Here is a 26,385-nt window from a genome sequence, read left to right on the forward strand (position 1 = left end):
CCTGGAGGTAGAGCAGGGCTGGGGAGACTCTTGCCAACCAAGTTCCCAGGATTCAGGGCCTGAAGCTACTGCGGCTGCAAGGGGCAGCCATGGTAGGCAAGGGCAGCAGGTCCACATCCCTTTGCCAGTGATGAGTGACCATTGCAGGCTGCAGTTTATCCCTGAGGCAGGGGTTAGAAGAAGACTGACAGTGGGCCACTGAGGCAAGGTGGGTACAGGGAACTGGGTGTTCCCTGGGAGAAGAAGTGGGGGCCCATGGGGAGGGGAGGACCCTGAAGTGTGCAGTGGAGTGAATAATCCCCCCCCCCGAAGGGGGCGCAGAGAGACTAGAGTGGGCAGTGCTGAAGGGCAGTGTCCTGAACAGGACACTGTGGTCAAAGAGAAACGGGAAGACACCAGCTAGAGGGAGGTGTCCAGCAAGCCAAATGAGCTAATTCCTAGGACTGGAGATGCTGTGGTGGTGCGTGTGCCCCGTGACACCCAGCTTCTGGTGGAGGAGCTGAGAGGGGACTGTGAGGCAGCCATGTGAGGGACTCTGCTGTGGCATTAAAGGGACAGCTCACCCCAGAGCACTCCATCTGGGAAGAAAGAGCCCCTACCTGGTGAGGGGGTGGAAGCAGCTCTTGAGTCCCAGTCTAAAGATCACAAGGCAAAGGCTGAGAGAGGGCGGGGGGGTTGCTCCACAATGGGGTGGGAGGAGCCCCACAGGACAACGGGAACCCAAGAGGGGTTTGCTTGGGCCCCAATATTATTGCTTCTACCTCAGGAAAGCTCTAGAGTGTGTCTGGTTCCTGGCTTGAAGTGTGGTGGTCATGCTGACTAGGCGTTCCAGAGAAACCTGACACTTAGAAAGACACCTGTGTTATATGGTTTTGAGGAGTCCTCTGCCACTTGGATGTACCAGCACACTCTGAACTGGTTCTCTGTGTGCCAGTAATACTGGCACTTCTCTCTAAGTCTCCCTTATGTAATAGGCTCTAGCTGTGTGTCTTCTATACCTCATTCAACAAATGCCAACCTTGTTGTCTTGGTTGCTCAGGTTGTGTGGCTTTGGCCTGGTTTAATTAGATATTTCACTTGTGCTTTCTCTTCATAAATCTGATCATTCCACACGTTGTCTTCAGTCACAGTCAGACAAGTGACAAAGTCCTGTGACACCTTATAGGCTGACAGATTTATTGGAGCATAAGCTTTTGTGGGCAAAGACCCACTTCGTCAGATGACAGGCATCTGACGAAGTGGGTCTCTGCCCATGAAAGCTTATGCTCCAATAAATCTGTTTGTCTATGAGAAGTCCTGTGACACCTTATAGACGAATAAGGCTACCCCTGTGATACTAGTCAGACAGGTGTCATTCAATCTTTGACTTACTTTAGAATCTCTAGCGCTGCAGAAGGCTCTTCTTCAGATCCCTTGCCTTAGTGCTCATCGTGTGTCTTGTAGCTGGGCTGGTGATGATGGGTCTAACCCAAACCCATTGGAAAAAAAATGAAAAGACTCCTGTTGACATTAATGGGCTTTGGATTAGGCCTTTAAAGCTGTAAGGTTTGAACGTTAAGAGCAAAATATAAAACAAAACATAAACCCCAACAAACCATTCTTGAGATTGGGATGATTATCATTATTATTATTATTATTATTATTATTTTGCCAGAGTACAACTTCCTGAACAGGCACCTCAGAAATTAGAATAACAGTTTCAGATTTCTCTTAGCTGTAGCATTCCATATACAACTATTTAAAATAAGTCAACAGCTATTTTAAAAATAAAGTGGTCTAGGAAAAGACAGAGGTTCAAAGAGTAGTGCGCTATTTTCACTCACCTAAAAAGTCCAGTAACCAAGCTGAAAGGTGCGTATATTTAGAAATGCTTTCTAAGGATTTCAGAGCTGGAGTCAAGATTATACTGCAATTGAGCAAATAATAAGCACATGCAGGCTGGTTAGAGTGCAGTTAGAGGGTTTGTACTTCTTCCCAAATATTTATTTAGGCCTCCATGAAACTGTAACTATTTGTGCATCACCTTTGCAAGGACCAAGAATTAAAGTTATTTTCACCATTGGTGGGTGAGCTTGTGTATATTTAGTACCTAACGCACTAGGAGAAAATAACCTCACTTACTTACTTTTTATTTACCTGTTACTATGCATTTCCAGCTGGTGCATTCTCTTGACCTATAGGACTGGTCCAAATGTTGTTCCCAGAAAGTTGAGATGAATCTAGACAAGCTATCTGGTGAATACAGGATTGCAGCAAATTTTAAACAGTAAAGCTATGTCTACACTACCAAGTTATTTTGAAATAAGTTATTTCACAGTAATAACTCCCAAAATAACGATTTAAAAATAAACGTATGCCTCTTCACAAGCAGGAGTTGTTATTTCAAAATAACAAGCCCATTATTTCAAAATAACAGGCTTGGTAGCATGGGTGCTCACCTTGTTGTTTTAAAATAAGGGGGTTATTTCAAAATAACTCCCCACTGTAGATATGCCCTAGCAGAGATACTAGAAATGCATTGTTTTGCTGTTCTATTTGTTATGATTTGGACCTTGGAATTCTATGTGTATTTTTATTAGATATTATTTATTTATTTAACAGTGCTTGAGATGGGTGACAGAGTGACAGGCTGGAAGACTTAAGGAAAAAGTGCATAAAGCTAAAATGTTCTTTTCCATCTGGGCATAAGAGGAAGACTGCTGGGATTTTATTACATTTCTTATGTTGTTGCACAACAGTCTGTTTCAGAATAGTTCCCAACATTTTCTAGGTCTTGTCCCTTTACACCAGACTGCAGATGGATTCTGTATTCATAGAATCCTAGGGCTGGAAGAGATCTCAGGGAGTCTTGTCCTGTGCTTTAATTATTAAATTTGGATTTCAAAGTCTGACTGGTGTAAATTGTCATACCTTCCTGCTCCACATTAGACTGGCTGAAAAGCTGGCTTAGTATGTTTACCTGTTCTGCTATCAATTAAAACTATGCTACATATTGCAATTCTCTATTATTAATAGCATTATGCTTATGCCTAAAAGACACAGTTGAGGCCCCCATTAATTATTATTCTTAATTTGAGGCCCCAATCAATCTCAGACTTGCAGAAATGCTTTAGATCTGTGCTTGCAGCTCTGGCTCTAGTAGTTTTGCCCATACTACCCCGTAGGGGTGAACGAGGTGAGTGGGATGCTCCTGCTTGTCCATCATCAACCTTCTTTCATTGGCCCATTTCACCAGTCCTCCTTCTGCATTATAAACCTTTAGGGAAGCATTGGAAGTTTGGCTGTCTTCACTTGACAAGAACTCATTTATTTTCTGCGCAGTCATGGAAGACCTGTATCCGATGGTGCAATAGCAAACAATGTTTTTATGTAGTTTACTCTCTGAAATAGAACAGAATAAACCAAGATGGAGTTTTGAAAAACTATGTATAACTACAATCCATTATTGCCAACTCCCCGAAACTCAAAAATCATGAGTTTTAAAAAAAATAATTGGGGTCCATTTTATTCAACTTTTACTTTCCAAGCTATTAGAATGTAGGGAGAGGATCTTGAGCAAAAAGTGTTTTTTGCGCAAAACGGACCTGTTCTCACTGCTTGTTTTTGCGCAAACAGGCCGGAAGAGATTATGCAAATGTAGCGTGAGAAAATGCTAATCCGTGCTTCATTTACATTGCCTCTTCTGGCAAAACTCAGTGTACACATAGCACTTGTGTGGCCCTGAGAATGTCACATGGGCCATTGCTGTATGCTGATTGCATTGCAAACAGCTCACAAGCAACAGGTTGAGAATCACACCATATAGGCTGAGTGCCACTCAGTGAGTAATGTAATAATAATAATCTAGAATATTGGATGAAAAGTAAATCAGGTTTTTTGTTGGGTTTAGTCTTCATAATCCTGGGTGGTGTTAGTAAAGCAAGTAAGGCTTTTAAAAAATATTAGGGCCCAAATTCTTGGCTGTGGCTGAGAAAGAGCTCCTGACGGTGACGAAAGAGTGGCCTTTTTGCACATCCCTAAATCTCAGCTCACTGTACGCCAAGACATTCTCCAGATGGGCAGAGCACTTCTGAAACTCTGACCCCAGATCTGCTTGCTGAGCACTTTTAAAAATTCTCTCCTGAGAGACACTTCAAAGCTGTTTGCAACAACCACTAACGTGTCCTACTGAGATCTTCTGTACCTGGAAGGAGCTGTTTCTGCAGAAATTCTTGCAGTGTATCACTCTGAGGGTCAATAAGTATTGCCCCTGGCAGATGGCTGACTTCAAATTCAGCGGCACTCCGCGTGTCCTAAGAACCAAACATTGACCAATCTTAACTCATTAAAATGAGATGTACAATGCTTTATAAATATTCAGTATGATTAATGTCAGAACTGGACATATGTTCATGTTCACAGAAACTTGAGTCTTTGAACAACTAAACTTATGGCTTCATTAAAATTTCATCTGTGTCTAATAAATTCCAGAGGAAGATAGTTTCACCAAAGTCTGTTATGGGATGAGCTTTGTGAATACACATTACCTACCAGTCATTTGACCTCAAAAATAAAACTCAAGCAAACAGTTAAGCCTTTAATTAAGCATGTTCTAACAATCATTTCAGTCAGCGATAACTATGCTATTGAGTTACAATTACAGAGTTGGAGTAAAAAATTGCAGACTTTGCACAGGCTTGTTATAAATATAACATAATGTGCACCCTGTTCTCTATTATTTAACCATATTTGAAACAGGATCTTCTACAGTCTGTACATGTTCTGTCTGACCTACTATGGATAAAATCTTTCAAGACCTACTGACAGAGTTAGGGACAAAACTGCCCTGTAGGTGGGAAAGATGTTTAAGGTGTATAGGCTGAAGAAGATGACTTCTATGGGTCTCAGCATTGGGTAGGAACATACTAACACTTCCTGCAACCTCTGGTGGGTAATGTCACTTCAGCCTATTATCATTCTGAGATAAATAAACAGTTTCTAGTGTGCTAAGAGCTTATAGATGAGATCTGAAACTAACAAAATCTAGCAATAGCTTTTAATGTTCTATATACACTTGATGGAATTCTTACTACAAAATTATCACTTTTTGTCACTACACCAGTGCAAAACATGATACAGCTATCTCATACAATATGCTTTTATAAGATGTAAGGCTGTTATTTCTATCTGTAATTCCTCAGAAATCCCAAGTAACCATTCTGAAATTCATAAGCAATATGTAAAGTTGTTTGTGTGATGTTGTGTAATAGCTCAGGTTTTAAACACAAACCTTTTTCCAGTCAACAGAGAGGCTACATAAATTGACAGTATGAATTGAGTCTGAATCCATTTTTGGTGGATGAAATTAGGCAGTGAAATTCTGGCCCTGAAAGTCAATCACAAAACCCTCATTTTCTTTATTGGGGGGGCGAAGGCCTACGCTTTCACTTGTGATCTGACAAGATCTCTTGCTGCCTATTGTCACAGAACAAAATGGCTGCATCTAGACTGGCAAGTTTTTCCGCAAAAGCAGCTGCTTTTGCGGAAAAACTTGCCAGCTGTCTACACTGGCCGCTTGAATTTGCGCAAAAGCATTGACATTCTACTGTCCGAAATCAGTGCTTCTTGTGCAAATGCTTTGATGTTCCCGTTTTGGCAAAAGCCCTTTTCCGGAAATGTTTTTGCACAAAAGGGCCAGTGTAGACAGCTCAGGACTGTTTTGCGCAAAAAAGCCCCGATTGCGAAAATGGCATCTAGATTGGCACGGACGCTTTTCCGCAAAAAGTGCTTTTGCGCAAAAGCGTCCGTGCCAATATAGACACTCTTTTCCGCACATGCTTTTTCTGTTAAAAGCATTTGCGGAAAATCATGCCAGTCTAGACGTAGCCAATAGGTATAATGACAATGCAAGAGTTTAACTTTATTGCCACTTAGGTGTTGTGATCAATACCTACAATAGCACTATGTCATTTTTACAACACTGTTTTCATGTACACAGGCTTAATGGCATGGAGTTCATCTTCCTACCTGTATTAAATATGATCTGCACAAATGCAGTTTTATAACCATAAATAATATAGAGCAAACAATAGTTACATGCCTTCAGTGTGCTTAAGAAATAATTAGGCTGCAAGTTCGCAATCCTAGCTCACGTGAGTCGTGACATTGAACTCACAGGAGCTGAGATTGGGTCACAGGATCGCAACTAATAAACAGCCCAAGAGCTGAGAGAGAGTAGGTAAGTCTGTACTGTCAGTTACCCCTGTTCTAGAGTTGAAACGGAAACAGGAAGTTCATCTGCTCAAGGCCATAGTGTCAGAGCTGAGAGTTCTGTGCTCATAGTCACATGTTCAGGTCTCTTCCCTACAAAGTCACCAGCTTTTTAACAGAATATTTCCCCAGAAAATGTTCCTGGTCTTTATTTCTTATAATCGATTTTTAATTTGTCCCTGATATTAGTAACTGTGACTAGGGTTGCCAGGTGTCCGGTATTTGCACCGTCTATCCGGTAGAAAAATTCAGAAAATATCAGACATGTGCAATGTCTGGTATTTTGTGAATTTCTGGCGGGGCATCGGAAGGAAGCCAGGCGGGGGCAGGGGAGCGATTGGAAGGCGGAGCGCGATTGGCTTTGGGAGCCCTGTGGTCGTGCGCAAAAGCCTGGTGGGGTGAGGTGGGGTGGGGTCCAGGACTCCCAGCCACCCCCCGCCCGGCTTTTGCACGGGACCAGAGGCTCCCAGCCTGGGGCAGATGAGAGTTTTGCAGGGCCCAGGGGAGCACAATTTCATGGGCCTCACTTTGGAGAGAAAATAGAAAAAATGCATCAAATGCGCAAATCGAAGGCTATTTTCATATTAAATGTGAATTGGGTAAATTTGATAGAAACTTAATTTAGTTGGATAATTTTTATTTTAATTCTATTGTAATTCATTCGTAAACATAATTCTGCATTAATAATTAAACATTTTAATTTGTATTTAAGTCTATTATAGTTGTCTAGCTCTTTTGGCAGCACATTCTTCAATTATGTCAGTAAAGTCCATTTCTTTACACAGGTCGTTTTCAATCAATATACAGGCAGTCCCCAGGTTACGTACAAGATAGGGACTGTAGGTTTGTTCTTAAGTTGAATCTGTATGTAAGTCGGAACTGGCGTCCAGATTCAGCCGCTGCTGAAACTGATCAGTTTCAACAGCGGCTGAAACTGGACGCCAGTTCTGACTTACATGCAGATTCAACTTAAGAACCCCAGGCATCCCCAAGTCAGCTGCTGCTGAAACTGATCAGCGGCTGATTCCAGGAAGCCCGGGGCAGGGGCTTCCTGTAGTCAGCCACTGGTCAGTTTCAGCAGCGGCTGACTTGGGGACGCCTGGGGCAGAGCAGCTGGGGTGCTGCTGGGTTGGTCCAGTAGCGCCACTGCTCCTCGGCGCTACTGGACCAACCCAGCAGCACCCAAGCTGCTCTGCCCCAGGCGTCCTGATTCAGCCGCTGCTGAAACTGACCAGCAGTGGCTGAATCAGGACGCCTGGGGCAGAGCAGCTGGGGTGCTGCCGGGTTGGTCCAGTAGCGCCCAGAGTGGCGCTACGGGACCAACCGGCAGCGCCCCAGCTGCTGTACCACAGGCGTCCGGAGCTAAGCCGCGGAGCACGGGGGCAGCGGGACAGCCCAGACGCGCCGTGGCTGTCCTGCTGCCCTCGGGCTCCGCGGCTTTGCTCTGCTTTGCTCCCCGTCCCCCTGCTCTGCAGACCAGGGGGACAGGGAGCAAAGCAGCGGAGCACGCGGGCAGCGGACAGCTCAGACGCATCTGGGCTGTCCGCTGCCCGCGTGCTCCGCCACTTTGCTTCCTCTCCCTGGTCTGCTGGAGACCAGGGAGACGGCCCCGTTCGTAACTGCGGATCCGACATAAGTCGGATCCGCGTAACTCAGGGACTGCCTGTAATCGAAAGACCTACAAAATGCTCCTGGCTCACAGTAGATTCTGTTTGGCTGCCCATGGCTGGTATTTGCCAAGCAGTGTTGGGTGTTAGGCAGCTAGGCAGCATTGGGACTTGCAGGGACCAGGTGGAGTGTGGGTGTTGAGACTTGGGGGGTAGGGGGTGTGTGGATGTTCGGCCTTGGGGGGGCAGGCAGCGTTGGGTGTTGGGGGGGAGGCAGCATGTGGCTGTTGGGACTTGGGGGGCCAGGCAGCATTAGGTGTTGGGATTTGGGGGGCAGGCAACATGTGGGTGTTGGGACTTGGGAGGGCAGGCAGCGCGTGGGTACTCGGGTTGGGGGGCAGGCAGGGTATGGCTAAGTGGAGGATGGCGCACAGATGGGCCATAGGGAGGACCAGCGGGCAGGGGTGTCTGACTCATCAGACAGGCCAAAATTACCATTTCAGCTTCTCGAACAGCTCCTGGTTAGGCGGGGGCAGCTGACAACTGGGCCCTGGGAAGAGAGAGGTTGGGGCAGGAGCCAAAGGTGATGGGCATGTGGGAATGTGGCCCAGGGAAACTGGGGATGTTAGGATTGGAGGAGGGGCAGTGAGAGGCTGCCACTAAAGGGTCCCTGGGTTGGGCTCCCTGTTCTCTCTGCCCCGTTCTCCACTTACACTTGCCAGTGATGAAGGTGGTCAGGATAGATTTCAGTTTGCCTCTGGAGTGAAAGGCTAGACTGAACTCTACAGTGGACCTCTTCAGTGAGTGCCAAGACAGTACGTTGCTGCTCCCCCAGGAGCGGGAGGGCAATAGCACTGGGGCTTAGCCTGAGGGCTGTGCCCTAAGGTGGATGCTGTGGATAGGGACTGATGTGGGTCTGGACTAAGAACAGCATAGAAGTGATGGCCGTGAGACCGAGCTAGCAGAGAGTGCCCTGGGAGGCTGATAGAGCTAAGTCACAGCATGACCAGCAGGAGGTGTTGTGGTGGTGAGTTGAACCTTGTGACACTGGCTGAGAATTGAGATTCTTGACTTGATTTTGGCAAACCTACATGCTAATTTGATTCCTGTGAGTCAATCTTTCCATAGGGTCCTCGCCTCTGAAGTCACTATTGGGAGTGAAATCTCATTCCAGAATAGAAAAGCAGACACGTGGGATCTATTTGATCTCTCCTTTTAGCCTCAAGTCTGTGTTTACCGGGGAGTGACTTTGTACATTTCAACATGATAATAGTAGTATTCCACAACCACTAAGATCCTGTCTGAAAAAGCAACCCTATTATATTAACAAAAGTTAAGAACAAGCTGTTCTTAGATGTTTTTATAACCCAATTCCCAGAAAAAATTCATGCTTCATGTTAGTTTAACAAATACATTTATAGGCAGTTCCTAACTGATACATTTAAACAATGTTTTAGCTTATAAAAATAGCAAAGTAATTACAAAAATAATCACATTCCAGGTGACAGGTAAATCTGTAAGTAGGATTGTCACTGCAATGTAACAACAGCAGGAGAAATGAAACCTAGCTCACTTGGCAGCATTAGAGGTTTCTTGTAGCCTAGATCTGAAAGGCTGGAATTTGCAGAAAGGAAACATTTGGAATAAATATACAACCTCAGAAGTAAGTACCTGGCCAAGGTGCTGAGGCAACACTGCAGCTCTGCTCTGCTCTGCTCTTTCAGAGAGTTCCATTAATTAACTGCTGCTACCAGGACCGAGTAGACCAAATGTCACCCCAGGCAAAGAGCATCTTCTGCAATCTGTGCCCCTCTCCATTTGTTAAACTGTTGAATAACTTGCAGTACCGGAGTCTGGCACCCCTGGTGGTTGGTTAGGTTGCCTGCACCTAAATCCAGCCCTGGCTCTCACTCTGACAAAACTTGGATGAATGAAACTTCACTAGAGAGCTTGTCTGGCCTTTATAATCATCTCATTGGAAGAAGTGGGTTTTGTCCACAAAAGCTCTTGACACTCTCTCTCTCTCTCTCTCTCTCTCTCTCTATATATATATATATATAGATAGATATAGATATAGATATATATATAGATATATATAGAATAGAGATAGAAATGTAGCCGTGTTAGTCTGGTATAGCTGGAACAAAATACAGGACTATGTAGCACTTTAAAGACTAACAAGATGGTTTATTAGGTGATGAGCTTTCGTGGGCCAGACCCACTTCCTCAGATCAAATAGTGGAAGAAAATTGTCACAACCATATATACCAAAGGATACAATTTAAAAAAATGAACACGTGAAAAGGACAAATCAAATTTCAGAACAGAAGGGGGATGCGGGGGGGGGGAGGTAAATGTCTGTGAGCTAATGATATTAGAGGTGATAATTGGGGAAGCTATCTTTGTAATGGGTAAGATAATTAATGTCTTTGTTTAAACCTAAGTGTAAAGTGTCGAATTTAAGCATGAATGACAGTTCAGAGGATTCTCTTTGAAGTGTGGTCTGAAAAGGTCTTTGAAGCAGGATGCAGGTAATCAAGTCGTTGAGACAATGTCCTTTCTGGTTGAAATGGCAAGAAACTGTTTTATCTTTGTGATCCTGTCTAATATCTGTTTTGTGGGCCATTGATCCTTTGGTGAAGTGTCTGAGACGTCTGTCCAATGTACATAGCAGACGGACACTTTCGGCACATGATAGCATAAATTATATTTCTGGATGCGCAGGAATATGTGTTCTTGATCTTATAACTCACTTGGTTAGGTACAATAATGGTATCAGCAGAATGAATATGTGGACACAGCTGGCAACAGGGTTTGTTGCAAGGGAAGGTACCAGGGTTGGTATTAGTGTGGTATGTCCTGTGGTTGTTGGTAAGAATCATCTTGAGGTTAGGTGGTTGTCTATAGGACACTATGGGTCTGTCTCCCAGAGTCTCTCGGAGTTTAGTATCTATATACACACTCACACACTTTTGTCAGTCTCTGAGGGCATTTCTGCACAGCAGGACTTAACTCAACACAATTTGCGTAGCTTTTTATGTCAATTGTGTAGCTTATTTCAAAATACCTTATTTCAAGTTTTGATGCTGTCTGCACAGCACTTCAAAACAGAGCACTCTTCCACTGACTTGCCTTATTCCCCGTACAATGAGGGTTGCAGGAGTCAGAGTAAGAAGTCCTCCAGCTTGGCAGTATTTTGACATTGTTGAAATAACTGCCAGCTGTGCAGATGTGGACTGTGTTATTTCAAAACAATGCTGGTTATTTTGTAATACTGTTGCTTTGCAGATATAGCCTAAAGTGCCACAGGACTACTTGTGTTTAGAATTCATGTTCCCTTAAGAAAAGGATGAAGAACTTGGCTGTTTTTGAAGTGAGATTGGCAACTGATTTCAAATGAAAATTAAAACTGCCTGTCTAAGACCATAACTACAGCTTTCTTTCTTAGAGAGTCTGCCTGGAGCCCTATCTTTTCTCTACACTCAGTTTCCTCCATTAGAATCTGGGAACACCTGGTACAGCATGAAGTTGTGATGAATCAATGTGTTGCAGATAAAATTAACATTCTCTCTCTTCCCCACCTCCACCCCACCAACCAACCTGGGGAACCAGGACTAAAACAGCAATCCATGAGCTCCACAAAATACCGGCTTCCTCAGACAGAGCTCTCTTACCTGGCCTCTCCAGGGACTGAGCATGCTGCCAGTACCCCATTCCTTTTTCCTGTACCATGATATGCTTTTGCTGGGCATTGGTGCATCTCAGACACTAGATTCTGGTTGGGAGACCAGACTGGAAAATCAAGGTGTTACAAAAAGTGATGTTAATGATTCACCAGTGCTAGAAGCACTAATGTAGGGTTAGATAGCACAGTTGCAAACACCTCTTCACCCTGGCTACAGCACCACTTATACTAAGTAGGGAGCAGCAGCCATACTAGACAGGCAGAGTGAAAAGTCATAGTGTTGGTGTCCAGCCAGTGAATAAATGGGTTTCAGTGTAAGTAACTGGTGCTCAGATTCTACCAGAAACATTATAACAAGGGTCTCAAACTCAATTTATCTGAGGACCAGTGCCAGGCCTCAGATCTTTCTAATGGGCTAGTGGGCACCCCTCCTTGGGAAGGGCTTTGGGTGGGGTGAGTATCTCTGCTGCCCCCCCCCGCCCCCCGGTTGATTTAAAACCCATCATGGGCCCCTGCCAATACCACCCAAAGGGCTGCGGGGTTAGGGTGGGGCTTCCTGCTGTTATCTCTATGCCACTACCAGCACCTTCCTATGGCCTGGGGGAGGTGTGTGCAGAGTCATCCTGTCCATAGTTGTAAACTGTGAAACTATTAAATCATCTTGTGAAAGTGACTAGCTATCCATGATGCCAACTCTCCTGATTTGATCACAAGCCTCCTGATAATTTGTGGGCTTTTTTTTCTGGAAAGCCCCAGCCATGTTATTAGAATTAAGTCAGATGTGGGAACCTGATGCTACCTGATGCTTCATACCTTGCTAACAATTGTGATAGCCTTGTCTTCTGAGCCCAGATTTTAAGGTCCTCCTTCACTATAACAATGCCTGGTAATAAATAATGGGATGGGAACTTCTTTTGGTTTATTTTCTTGAAGAATCCTATGTGTGAACCTGTGGCTTTCAATTTTCCTGCAGAATCAATTCCTCGGTTGGCATATATCAGCATAGTGCCTCTGACTTCAACAGGACTACCTCAATTTACAGCAGCTGAAGCTCCAGTCTTATGAGTTAGCTTGATTATAACTTTCTTTATATTTAATTTGTCACAGTTATGCATACATCAAAATCAGGTCAAGAAAGAATGGTAGAAGGCATGGTAGTTGGCATAGAGACTGAACCCAGCATGCTTTGGGATCCTTGGATACCCAATGCTTTAAAGGAGCAAAGTGTTATTAGTGTCCTATTGCACCTAGCTTTATAAGGCCTTACCTATGCAACGTGGAGAAGATGTGAAGTGAATGGAGACGAGAGGTCTGACATGAGATCATAAGTAAAGAAAACAAAATCTACCTGGATATCCAGATCACAAAAAATATTTCTTGAACATGGAAAAATGTTATCCGTTTAAATTGGGTAGTCAGGAGACCAAGACTAATTTTAATTACAAAGTACTTTCTTAATTCATAGGTAATAAATTACTTACAAGAATGATTAATTCTTCTGGCTTCTCTTCCATCCAGTAATGCAATGTCCCTGTGGTAACTGATTCCACATTTGGAAATGTCTTCTGTACCCACTTTATGGCTAAAATCATCATTTCTTTGCAGTCACTTACATTGCCAATCTCCTGCAGAAATTGTGCTGCCATTATCTTTGACGTTATAAAGAACTGTGAAGAATGTGCTCTAAAACTTTCCTACTTGCTTATCTAGGGAGCAGGTCACATGGCCAGCATTCATTTGGGAATATTGACAAAATTTTAACCCTTATAGTCAATCACATTAGTGTCAAAAACAAACAAACAAAAAGATTTCTTATGGAGCAAACTTCAAAAATTTAGATGTAAAAATTCTCATTTGTCCTTATAATTGAGCTCTGCAAAGCAAATGTTTTGCAAGAAGCAAAAGCTTTTTTTGCAATCATCTGAAAAAGAGTGCAAGTAAAGACCATTGTTTGAAAGGGAGGTTACTGATATAAAAGTGAACTTTGATTCCAGAGTTTATGCTTCAGCTTTAGCAGCCAATGCAAACTTTAAAATTATAAAAAAAAAAAACAAATAGTCTGGTAGCACTTTACAGACTAACAAAACATGTAGATGGTATCATGAGCTTTTTTTGGTATCTACATGTTTTGTTAGTCTGTAAAGTGCTACCAGACTATTTATTTGTTTTTTAAGTTTTTCCTGTTACAGACTAACTTGGCTACCCCTCTGAAGCTTTTAAAATTATAGGCAGCTATGAGTGAGCAAGAGATATGAGACTAGATACAAAAAAGTAGGAACCATTTCAGAGCAGTTTTTATGTATTTACTTTTATGTATAAAGCTGCATTTAGTATTAAAATACATGATTAATGCTTCACCTTAACCAGTATGGTGGGCTGTGGACCCAGTTCTGTACCCTGCTGCTGATTTCATTGGGAGAATATGAAGACTTTTATCTCCACATTTTGGGTTTCCACCTCTGTTGTTTTGTCTGCATCATCATGGTCTACCTTTATTTTCTGTGTTTCTGAAGGGAAACCATTTTCCCTTGTGAGTGCTGTAATTGTGTCTAATAGTGATAGAAATGTAGGCGTGTTAGTCTGGTGTAGCTGAAACAAAATACAGGACTATGTAGCACTTTAAAGACTAACAAGATGGTTTATTAGATGATGAGCTTTCGTGGGCCAGACCCACTTCCTCAGATCAAATAGTGGAAGAAAATAGTCACAACCATATATACAAAGGATACAATTAAAAAAAAAGAACACATATAAAAAGGACAAATCAAATTTCAGAACAGTAGGGAGATGGGGGGAAGGTAAATGTCTGTGAGCTAATGGTATTAGAGGTGATAATTAGGGAAGCTATCTTTGTAATGGGTAAGATAACTGCGGTCCTTGTTGAGACCCATGCGTAGAGTGTTGAATTTTAGCATGAATGACAGTTCAGAGGATTCCCTTTCAAATGCAGATTTAAAAGGCTTCTGAAGCAGGATGCAGCATGTCTTAGCTCTACCTCCTACATGGAGACACACAGCTCAGTGCACTAGCCTGCCTGCAGATGCTGCCCTCTCTGCAGCTCCCAATGGCTTTGATTCCCGGCCAATAGGAGCTGCAGAGCTACTGCTTGGTCCAGGGGCAGTATTAAGAGCTCCATGGCTGTTATACTGCCTCTGCTTCTGGGAGCCGAGCACAGCAACAGCACATGGAATGGGAGAAGTCCCCAACCCCGCTCTCCATCTGGGCTGGAGTAAAAGGTCTGATGGCTAGGACACTGCCCATGGGGCGTAGTTTGCCCATCCCTTGGATGTAACTTATGACTTGCCAAGGCATCTGGGGCATTCCTGTGGACAGTGAACTCTACATCTTTTCCATGCTCGTGTGCTGTGAAACTTGTATTTGGAACATATGAAATACAAGCCACAAAGCAAGAGGAATATAAAGGGCAACTGCATCATTTCCTTTTTCTCTTCACTCCTGGTTATCTCTGGAGTGACTTTTTTAAAAGCTGAATCTCTGAAAAAAGAATTAATGTGCCATCCAAGCTGTGGATGTGCTCCAAAGGGGCTTTCAAGCCCCAAACTCTCCTGCTTTGACCCTGATGTATGGACTTTGAAGTCTTTGCATGAATGTTGCTGCTCCATCATTTAATACTCTTCTTGTTCTTTCTTTTTTCTTTATATAAACTTTTAGCTTTAGACACTACAGGATTGGCTGGCAGCATGGTATTTTAGGTATTTCAGACCCAACCAAATATTGACCAGACAATGTGGCTGGCCCTTTTGGGTTCAGATGTATATTTTGTATAGAGAGCAGAGTTATTTAAAAAACTTCTCACTGTACTCGACCTAAATGCTGATTGGGAGACAAAGAACGGGAATGCATGAAATGGGGCAATGTGATTTCTTTTTTGGCTTCTTGATAACCAGTCTGGGGAATCAGAAGCACAGCTGGTGACTGGTTGGGAAGTTTTCAGTGTTACTTATCAATCATGGGAGAATTTTCTCTGCCTTTTGCAGCTTGCCCTAGCTTTTTTTCAGCAAGGGTTACCTCAGGCACACTAGGTTACAATAATTAGAGAAGAAAAAATTGTTAGGGGTGTCTGATCTCTTTGCGTTGCTTATTTTGGCTTTAGCCCAGCTGTGTAGACGGGCCCATTATCAGGAAGTGTATCAGAAGCTATCCTTCGTAGGCCAGATCTACACTAGACCTGAAAGGTCGGGTTACGGTACCCAACTCCATTTCTGTGAACTATGTAGCTGGTGTGAATATGCCGTAAGCCGAGCTTGGCGACATCTTCCCAGAGTGAGGCCGATGGGAGCAAACGCTCCTGTTAGCTTCCCTTACTTCCCGCGAATCAAGGAGTAGGCACTCAATTTAGCAGTTCTTAAATAGACCAGCTCAGTTGAAGGCTGGAAGACTGATCTCCAGCACTGGCAAGGGAAGAGGTGGCCTTGATTTTGTCTCCTCTCTTTCCGTTATTTCCTTACACACCGCACTGAACAATTCCCCTTTGGTGCTGTCAGCTCCCATCTAGTCCTGGTCGCCCTGTGGTCCCTGTCCAGCTACTCCCAACACTTGCTGCACAGTGACGTCACAGGGGAGTCCCTGGTGACGTCACACACGGTGTGATGTGGTAAGCAGTACCGCTCCTCCCTCTGGTGTGACGTCACCCACTTGCGCACGGTAAGGGCAGGTCCTGGCAGCAAGGGACACACAAGGCGGGGCGAGCAGGTCAAGGCCCCGCCCCCACCACCAGCTCTGGAGGGCGCGCCCTCTTCGTTACCCTAGTAACCGTCTCCACGCGCCGCCTGGCTTCCCAGAATGCACCAGGGCGGCTTTCCGCGAGGCTTCCGGCCGGCAGGGGGCAGTGCCGCCGCCATCTTGTGCTCGGCGCGCGAGTGGAGCCGCCAGCCATGGAAACAGGTGAGCGCCCAGGGCGGCTCCCTCCCTACTCAGGGGATTCTCCCTCCGCGCAGGGCTCCGGCTGGCCGCCTTGGGAAGGGCTCGGAGCGCGGCCCGGGGGGAGGGGGGGGTGAACGGAGCGGGCGCCGCTTCCCCCCAGGCCTTGTCCCCACTTCTGCCCTCCCGAAGGCGCCGAGTCTCCCCCGCCCCTGGCTCCTTAGGGGGGCAGGGCCTGCGTTGTAACCCCCCCCGCACCGGCTCCGCCGCGTGGCCCCCGGTGTGTCGAAGGCTGCTGCCTGGAAGCAATGCGCTTCCTGTTGGCGCGATCGTGAGGAAACGGTCCCGCGAGCAGCGCAGGGGCCTCGGTTCCCTGGCGAGGGCTGCGTGTCGGGTGTTTCATCTCCGACTCAAGCCTCCCCCCGGGTTCAGTTCGCTGGGCTCGTCTAGGGCTCCGCGTCTCTGACACTGGACTAGCGCGGCCGAGCGGGGAAGGCGCTTGACTGCAGCCCGGGGGTCGGGAGGTGCTGCTTGGAAGGCCACCTCCAGTTCCCCAAGCTGCAAACTGGCGCTCGGATCCATTGGGTCGGGGCAGTCGGAGAGAGTTGGACGCCAAGCGGGTAGCCCCGCAGGTTGACGGGGCTCTACTTATATGGGTGGTCGCCAACCTTTTAAAAAGATCACCACAAGATCACTTTTTTCAATTTAAGTGAATTGTAAGCTCTACCTCAAACCCATATACCCGTGCCCTGCTTCCTTCATGCCCCCTCGGAGGCCCTGCCCATGCTCCACCCTTTCTTCGAGGCCTCGCCCTACTCACTTCATCTCCCTTCCTCCCCCATCCTCTCTCCCTTTCACCAGACGGGGTTAAGGGGTTGGGCCGCAGGCTCTAGTGTTGGGCCAAGGGATTTGGCATGTGGGAGGGTATCCAGGCTTAGCCCAGGGTGGGGGTTTGGGGTTCAGGAGGGGTTTCAGGGTGCAAGTTCTGGGAAGGAGTTTGGGTACAGGGGGACTCTCTTCTGGTGTAGGAGGAGGCTCAGGGCTGGGACAAGGGTTCAGCAGGCTCTGGCTGAGCACCGTTTAACTGAGACAGCTTCTGGGCGATGGAGCCCAGGAGTTAAGGCAGGCTTACTTCTGCCCTGGCCCTGTACTACTTCTGAAAGCAGTCGGCATGTCCAGCAATGGCTCCATGGTGCCATGTGCTGCCCCTCATCTACAAGCACTGAGCCTACAGCTTCTACTGGCCACGGTTCCCTCTTATCGATCAATAGGACATGCAGGACAGGTCCGCAGGCAAGGACAGCATGTGGAGACCTCCCTGCTCTTCCTGTCTCAGGGGCTGCAGGGACATACCAGCCACTTCCAGGAGCAGCAATTATCACAGGGATAAAAACTCCAGCCACAGTAGGTTAGGCATTTTAGAACTCAATACTGAAAGAATTAAATTAAGCGTAAAAAATGAAAGTTATGAAATGGACAGACCAGTCAAAAACCAAAATTAACACAGTTTGCAAGCAGTAGAACAGTGGTCACCAACCAGTAGATCAGGATCTACCATTAGAGAGCAAAGGTTCCAAGATCTCTCTCCCACACCCTGCACAGCAAGCAGGAGGCTTCCAGGGGGGCAGCTCTAAAGGAGAGGACAGGAGCAGCGTGACAGTGGGTGGAGGGGCAATTGAAGTGCCAGCACTTGATAGCTTCCTGGCCAAACCATTAAGGATCACCTGTCAGAGGCTCCAAGATCTATTGATGGATCCTGATCTACTGGTTGGTGCCACTGACTTATGTGGACTACATCACTTGCATGCATACTGTTGGGTATGAAACTGATCAATGTGCATTAACCACCCTCTCAGCACCATGAGCTATTGGCTCTGGAGAGCTTTGACTCTATTTTACCCTAATTCCCCATTTTACAGGCTAGCCAGTCATCACTCAGAATCATCAAAAAGCTGATACAGGATAGGGAAATTAAAAATTGTTTATTTGTGTAAATGTGTAACTGCTGAAAATTTTAGTAGTTGCATGTTTACATGCAGGGAGGCAGGCAGGAGGGTGGCGCTCATGGGGACCTGGCTTAAAAGAGAGGCAGCAGAGTGAGGAGGCAGGTGGCTCTGCAGTAGCTAGTGCTTGTTGGGGAGTAGGCTTTTAAGCCAGCTACCTCCCCCGCACCCCCCCGAGCACTGGCTCCCACCTGTCCCCCCACACTGCTGCCTCTATGACAGGACAGGCAGTTCTGCAGGAGCTGGTATGCACAGGAAACTGGCTTGAAAGTCAGCTTCCTGCATCTACCAGCTCCCATCTACCTCCCCACATCCCCTTGCTGCTGCTTCTCTTATTGGTTAATTGTGTACACGGATACATGCTAACATCCCTAATGTGAGATAGATAGTAAAAAAAAAATTATAGTTACATAACTAATGAGTCAGCATGTCTATAAATTAGGGATGTTAAAATTAGATTAATCAACTAATCAAATAGTCAATAGAATTTCCATCGACTATTTGATAAGGGCACTTCTGCTTTGAAATGTAGCAAGAGCCTGCCTTGCTGTTGCTACATTTCAAAGGCAGAAGTGCCACACAAGAGCTCTTGTACATTTCAAAGACAAACACTGCATGGAGCCCGCTGGCCCCACCGCGGGGATTCCCAGGGCAAGTGGGGAGCCCCCCCACTGCCTCCAGACTCCATGTGGTGCTTTTGCTTTCAAATGTACCAGAGCCCCAGTGGGGACTCTTTGTACATTTCAAAGGAGGAACGCTGCAGCTGTTCCCCTGGCCCCTCCCACGGAGCCTCAATCTCTCTCTCCCCCTCCCCCCTTACTTCCTCTTTCTGATGGAGGCAACAAGGGGTGGGGGGAGGAAGTGACTACTCGATTAGTTGCTTACATCCCTACTAGACACAAGTTTCAGAGGGGGAGCTGTGTTAGTCTCTTTCAGCAAAAGCAAGGAGTCCTGTGGATCATGAAAGACTAACATTTATCTGGGCATAAGTTTTCCTGGGACGGAGCCTCAGATACATATTGTGAAGTGGGCTCTAGCCCTCAAAATCTTATGCGCAAATAAATGTGTTAGCCTTTATGATGGCACAGGACTCGTTATTCATGTCTGGAAAATAGATCTTTTTTTGTGTGTTCATAAATTTTGTTGATAAAGATAACTAACATAGGTGGACTTCTCTAAGATTCTTTATTTAATCCCATCTGACTTCTTAAAAATCAACAAATATACAAAATACATGCACCCAATATTGCACTAATAAGATGTGGGGAAGAACTGATCTGAAATACAATGATACTGAAAGACTGTGGGGTCAGGGTAGATAACCAGTCATGGCTAAGAGGGCAAATATTGTCCTTGTATATGCAGTGCAATATTGAAACAGGAGTACAAAGGTTATATTACTTCTGTATTCAGCATTAGTGATACCACTGCTGTGTCCAGTTTGGTGTTGGTGCCTCATTGGAAACAGGTCAGAAAAGAGCTGTAAAAATAATTCAGGACCTGAAAGATGCACTTTTGAACTTCCCTAGTCTCTCACAATAATCTAATTTATACAAGAGACAATTAAGTGACTTGATCAGTCTTCAGTTACCTACACGGGAAAGAGATTTCTGATAGTAATGGCATTTTGATGTAGCAAAAAAAGAGATGACATCCTGTGGTTGAAGCTAGGCAAATCCAGACTTGAAATAAGATACACATTTTTAACAGTAAAGATAACTGATTGTTGGTATAACTGACATGGGCATATGGTAGATTCCCCATCACCTGTGTATCTTTCTATAAGGTAGCCTAGTAAAAATATGGGTTTGATGCTATATTTACTGATGTGCCAAACACTGATTCATTTGACACAATACTTCAGGTTTGGTAAGAACTATCTTGCCAAATGAATATATTTGATTGGGGTGGGGGAAGATTGCTTAGATGAAGTGCTTCTGTCTATATGGCTCGTATTGAGAAGCAAACCTTTCAAATAGTTCAGACCCTTATTAATGTTTTTCTAGCTTTCATCTGTATAGAATAAATGAGGTTTATTTATACTGACCTACCTTTTCCCCTGACATCAGATGATACTGGAAATCGACTTCGGTTCCAACTGGAGTTGGAATTTGTTCAGTGTCTGGCAAACCCCAATTACCTCAATTGTAAGTACGTAAAGTGAAATGTCTAGGATCTGAGGAATAAATATTAGCTACTGTTTCAGGATTAGGGATGTGAACAATTGACTGGTAAGCATCACCCAGGTTTCAGTTAACCTATGGGAGCTGTAGCAGTGTCCTACCTGCTGTGGCTGGGGACTGCTCCTGTCCCAACGGGCCCACTGTGGACAGGGGTGCTCCAGATGTGCTGGTGCATCCTCTGTCCACAGTGGGTCCGGGTTGAAGCGCCCCCTTTTTAATCAGTTAAACATCACATTTAATCGGTTAGTCAAACAGGATTTTACATCCGTATTTGGAATTACTAAGGCCATGCCTACACTTTGAGATAAGGTTGAATTTATTGAAGTGTTGTTTTTTTTAAGCACCTGATTTTGTTAGGTTGAAGGTGTGTCCCCACTGTGCACAAGAATTCAGTGCAGTTAGAAGTAGCGCCTCACCCAGTAGAGTGGCTGCCTTTTGACTTTGAGAGTGATGCACTGTGGATAGCCAACCCACAGTGCTTGTGCTGCTTTGCAGTCTGGGTTGTGATTTCAGGGTACGCTGGGACCAAACCATACAGCAGGTGGTTGTGGGTACATGTCATCAGAGACCCATAATACACTGGTTTCCTCCCTTCTCCCCCTACAACGGTAAATAGTCCATTTGCACCCTTTTTCCCTTTTCTGGTTATCTGCACAGATGTCATAGTAGACCCTGCCCCTCCCTTCTCCCCCCATGTTCTAGGGCCCTTTGGAGAGGAGTGAGCGTTGGTCCACAAGGGCAACAGGGGGTGCCTGTCCAGGAAGGAGTCCTGGAATGCTGCCATGCAGTCCATCACATCCGCCATGGACCACATGGCATTCTCTGCACAGTCTCCTTTTCTGACACTCCATGTGTATCTCCCCAGCAGCATATTCCTCCATTTTCTTACGCGTTCCCCATCCAAGTTGGCGGATTGCATTTGCTCCTTGCTTCCCTAGTCCATATTCGCCTGCAGATTTGTATCAGGCAGACAACTGATACAAGGGTAGTGCACAGTAGGCTGACTGGTATTCCCGCTGTAATGAAAAGTGTACAGCAAACTTTACTGGACATACATTGTAGTGTAGGGATGTTAAATTTGGATTAATTAACTAATTGAATAATCGATGCAGTTTGCATCGACTGTTCAATTACTCGATAAGGGCACCTTCACCTCTGAATTCTAACAATAGCAGCAGTCTGAGTCCCCCGCTGACCCCATGCTCCATGTGGCCCTGCTGCTTTGAAACGCTGTGTGCAGCTGGGCCCTGGGCTGTATGCGGCATTTCAAAGTGGCAGTGCTGCATGGAGCCCAGGGTCTGGCCCCAGGCTCCATGTGGTGCTGTGGCTTTGAAGCACCCCCCCCCCCCCCCGTCGCTGCCTCTTTCTGATAGGCAGCAAGGGAGGCGGAGCAACTAATTGACTAGTGTGTTAACTATCCGATAAGTATTGGCTTATCAGATAGTCGACTAGTCGTTCACATCCTTATTGTAGAGCGTAAAGCCTAATCTGTTATAACAAAATTAAGGTCTGTCTAAAGACAACAGAGATGTGTTATGTACAAGGCCACAGTTGTGCTTTTAGGCGGTCACTTTTCAGCAAGTACACCATAAGAGTACCTAGGGGAGAAGCGGGACTAATTTTGGTGGCAAGCATAATAAGAGAGAGGCCAGAGCACAACCCCGTGGAATGGGGGAATGGTCCAGGAGTGGCTTCTGTTTGCCGAGAGACTGCACTTTTCGGTTCTCATGGGAGCATGCAGGTGGGAGGAGGGAAGTCTGGGTGTGGCAGCAGGCTGGGCTCAAGCCATGCTTCAATTGGGGATGAGCAAATGGAGGTTTACAGCTGAAGCATCAGCTAGCTGCTGCTTCTGCTTCAGCCAGGTTGTTATGTGAGATATCAGTCTTTTCCAAATCACACAGTGATAGGGAGCAGATGCTAACTGAATGTGCCCCTCAACCTTCTTGCCAAGTTATATGATGTTAGACACAATGTTCTGTTTTTAAAAGTCTGTTCTCTAATCTGTTGCTGTGTGATAGACCCACACAAAAGGTGACTAAGTTGCTATAAACAGAATGCTATCATATGCAAAATAAACCTATTGAAAAAAGGAGTATTTTTCATCTTTCAGTTATAGGAATCTTGGGAATTATTTGTAACAGTAGTTGGTTTAAAATTTTTTTAAAAATAAGTGCTCTTTAATAATATACACTGAGGCACAAAGAAAGAAGCTCTCATATGTATATGCATTTCTAAAGTTTTAAATATCATTTGTTTTCTTGCATATTCACCTGATATGCTCTTGTTTGTTGGTTTCAGTTCTTGCACAGAGAGGGTATTTCAAAGACAAATCTTTTGTAAACTATCTTAAATATTTACTTTACTGGAAAGAACCTGAATATGCGAAATACCTAAAGTAAGTGTTAAATTATTTTGAGTTCTTTATTGTTATAATAGGTACCTTTATGATGTGTGTTATATAATAGTACATCAGTATTTACTTTGTTTCCAGTCCACTAATTTGGATTATAAAGTGTGAAACATCCACAGTCCAGGCCTCATGAGAAGACCTTGTATTTAATACAATAGATACGTGGGTGTCACTTACCTTTCCTTAATTATGCAAGTAAATTTTGGTTTGGTAGCTTGCCACAGAAGCTTCCTTGTTTGCTGAGAGTTACTATTTAGAGCCTTGCCCAGATAGAAATGTCTACCTGTGGATAGCCGCAGATAGAAATCAGTATCCGCTGAGCCGCAGGGCTGTACTTCCAGGAGATGCTGCAGTCAGAGGAGGAGCATGGTGCCACTGCTACCAGGAGCCATCAGCCCTTGCCTGCAGCTGCTTTCAGACATACTGCCTTCTCCCCTCCAGCTCTCCTCCTTTCTGGGATTGTATAGCACCCTGGCTATGGTACAGACACAGCTGGGAGGAGCTGCCAATACAGGGCACTGACCCCGATAGCCGTCTCTTCTCCTTTGGTTGCAGCGTCTCCTGGGAGTACAGCCCTGTGGCTCAGCAGATACCACCAATTTCTATCCAGAGATATTTGCATTCACAGATAGACGTTTCTATATGCGTAGGGCTCTATTAATATTCTTGAACGCACTGATACTATAAAGCCTGAGCCCGGCACAGAACAAGCACTTGCAGAGTCATTTTGCAAGGCAAAAGAAATGACAAAGTACAGCATGGTTATGCACACGTCTTAATGTGGAAGACTTGTTTCACATTTTGTGTAAGTTTTCTTGTTCTACATTTACACATGAAGTTCTGAAGTAAGGATGTGAAGTATCATGTAATTGACTAATCGAATAGTCCAGTGTTTCTCAACCTTTTTTTAATAAAGTACTCCTTTTTAAAAAAAATTATAAGTACCCCCAGTACCTACAGTTTTCAGGGCACAACATTTTTTTCTACCATTGTAACACATTTGTTTAAACAACTTAATCGTAGCCGGGCAGGCAATAAAATTTTTGGGTGTAAAAAGTACAAAAATAATAAAGCGCTGTAAAACTTAAAACAAAAATTCAGTTTTCTCCAAATTTCAGTTGTGTTGATGTACCCCCCCAGACTCCTCTCGAGTACCCCTGGTTGAGAAACACTGGAATAGTCAATGCATTTTTGCATCGACTATTCGATTAGTTGATAAGGCAGCACTGTCCCTTTGAAAGTGGTAGCGCCGCATGAAGCCCAGGGTCAGCTGCTGCTTTGAAATGCCACAAGGAGCCTGATGCTGGGCTCCCTGCAGCATTCAAAGTGTACGGCGCTGCCGCTTTGAAGTACTCCCCTCTTCTCCCCCACTCTTGCTGCCTCTATTGGGCTGCAAGGGGGGAGTGACTATCCAACTAGTTCTTAACATCCCTATTCTGAAGCCTATAACTATTACAGCTGATAGACAGAAGCTTTAATGGAAATCTATGACTAACTTTGGTGCTGCGGGACCCATTCGTTGTTTAATTTTTTTTCAGTTAGACGAACATAGCTAACCCTCTGAGACTTTTAACTTTAGAAAAGTGACTCCGAGAAGGGTGAGGGGAAAATTGTTGATTTGGTTCTTTGTTTCTCAAACTGAAATTATCAGCAACATGATTGAAATCTGAGCATATTCTATATAGAACATTTAAATAAATGGATAACTTAAAAGGCCTCAATTAGATTGTGGGGCCATTTTCCATGTTATCTTAAAGAATACATTACCATAACTAATTATTTGGATTATAATAAGGATCAGTTCTTCACGAAACAGGAATATCTTGCATATAAAGAAGGTAAAATAAAACTTAGAATATGGGATTTTTAGTACAGAAAGTGGTAGTATATTAAATTGGATAAAACCCTATATCAGTTTGTATTTAAATGTACTCATTTTTAATCCAGGTATCCTCAGTGTTTGCATATGTTAGAGCTGCTCCAATATGAACACTTCCGTAAAGAACTGGTAAATGCTCAGTGTGCTAAATTTATTGATGAACAACAGATCCTTCACTGGCAGCATTATTCACGGAAAAGAATGCGTCTCCAGCAAGCACTGGCCGAGCAGCAGCAACAGAATAGTACTTCTGTAAAATGAATGTTTTGACACAGTGCCAATGTTTACTTCATGTTAATACATGTAATTGCAAGTGAAAAATTGACTGACTTATAGCTTTGGCCTCAGTGATGTACATACCTTTATGTTCTACTGTAGATAGAGAACATTTTTGGTTTGAGTTACTGTTTTCCTATCTACAAGCAGTGTCTACTTTAATGACATGTAGCTGGTGCCTACTTTGTTGAACCTTCAGTAGTGATTTTGTCTTTCAAAAGAAAGAATATTCTTCACGTTGCTGACTGTAGGCCTTCATTCTTGTATTTATTTTGAAAACTAAATGCTGTTATCTAAGGTTACCTTGGTATCTAACCATGGGGTTATCTCACTGAAATAACTTATAGTTGAAAAGTCTGTACAAAGGCATATGCTCTGAACTGCACTATTTGGAGGATAGTGGCATGGTTTAAGATGGCTCTAAAAGTGCATCTAGGATTTCCCATGTGATGTGAAGAGCTATTTGTTTTAAGAGCAAGATGTGCACAATTCAAATGAGAGGTTACAGAAAACCTTAATGAGATGGCACTTCTATTTGAGTCTGTTAATTCTTTGTTTACTGCTCTTGCTATCTATTTAATGCAGATTTGCTGGTACTAAAATTTGAAAGGTTATAAACCAAAGAGGTGTGAATAACAGGGTTTCCTGGTGATGAAGAAGAGATAGGAAATAACCAGTGCAGACACAGAAAGGGGAGAGAACACTGTGATAATAGGGCCCATTCAATTGAAGTAAATGTTTCTTTATCTTGTCTCTTTACTGTCAGCAAGCTTGGCCTAGGTTTGGGAAGGCTCTTGCTACTAAGAAACTAACAGGGGTGGTATTATTGGGATAAGTATATTGCAGGCAATTGTAAATGTTTTTAAGACTTGTATTGAAAGGTCATAGGTGAAGTATTTATCTTTAATATGGCTATTTCCTTTACAACAAGGTGACAACCACTACAGATGCCAATTAAAGCCTTAATTAAAAAGCAGCAGGGATACCAAACAACTGTGTAATAACCAAACTGTACAAGAAAGGCAAGGATTACACTTTTTCTTCCTGTTCATTGAAGTGAATGTCAGTTATAAAGAATAAAATTCCTACTCTAGAAGTAGGGAAGAAAATGGTTTTAATCTTCATGGCCTGTGATGCTACTTTTCAGAAAGACTAACTGCTGTGCAGACTACCTTTAATAAAAAGTAACAAAGTTTTGTCCTGCCTAAAGTG

The 26,385-nt window shown here is 44.3% G+C and overlaps 2 protein-coding genes across 2 annotated transcripts; one reads left to right on the plus strand and one right to left on the minus strand.

The window, feature by feature from the left end:
• Window positions 1–1,365: 1,365 nt before the first annotated feature.
• On the minus strand, window positions 1,366–13,447 carry LOC149521914 (uncharacterized). The gene is made up of 3 exons (XM_089772182.1): window positions 13,023–13,447; window positions 4,184–4,292; window positions 1,366–3,381 (listed from the first exon to the last, which is right to left on the minus strand). The coding sequence occupies exons 1-3, from the start codon at window positions 13,185–13,187 to the stop codon at window positions 3,110–3,112; spliced, it is 546 nt and encodes a 181-aa protein (XP_089628308.1). The 5' UTR covers window positions 13,188–13,447; the 3' UTR covers window positions 1,366–3,109.
• Window positions 13,448–16,242: 2,795 nt separating this feature from the next.
• Window positions 16,243–26,369, plus strand: MED31 (mediator complex subunit 31). Its single transcript, XM_075904900.2, has 4 exons — window positions 16,243–16,446; window positions 20,495–20,572; window positions 22,907–23,003; window positions 24,966–26,369. Exons 1-4 carry the CDS (start codon window positions 16,437–16,439, stop codon window positions 25,156–25,158), a joined length of 378 nt encoding a protein of 125 aa, XP_075761015.1. The 5' UTR covers window positions 16,243–16,436; the 3' UTR covers window positions 25,159–26,369.
• The last annotated feature ends 16 nt before the right edge of the window (window positions 26,370–26,385 follow it).

Source organism: Pelodiscus sinensis, chromosome 21 (genome assembly GCF_052426305.1).
Source record: "Pelodiscus sinensis isolate ZL-2025 chromosome 21, ASM5242630v1, whole genome shotgun sequence".
In the NCBI taxonomy this organism is placed as follows: Eukaryota; Metazoa; Chordata; order Testudines; family Trionychidae; genus Pelodiscus; species Pelodiscus sinensis.

Bases quoted from the DNA above. Each gene is read 5' to 3' on its own strand.
- MED31 (XM_075904900.2), top strand. The intron at 20,573-22,906 runs GTAAGTACGTAA...TGTTGGTTTCAG, and splicing joins AAACCCCAATTACCTCAATT to TTCTTGCACAGAGAGGGTAT. The intron at 23,004-24,965 runs GTAAGTGTTAAA...TTTTTAATCCAG, and splicing joins GAATATGCGAAATACCTAAA to GTATCCTCAGTGTTTGCATA.
- LOC149521914 (XM_089772182.1), bottom strand. From the start codon at position 13,187: ATGGCAGCACAATTTCTGCAGGAGATTGGCAATGTAAGTGACTGCAAA. The intron at 4,293-13,022 runs GTAAGTAATTTA...TTTGGTTCTTAG, and splicing joins CAGAAGAATTAATCATTCTT to GACACGCGGAGTGCCGCTGA. The intron at 3,382-4,183 runs GTACAGAAGATC...GTTCTATTTCAG, and splicing joins GCAGAAACAGCTCCTTCCAG to AGAGTAAACTACATAAAAAC.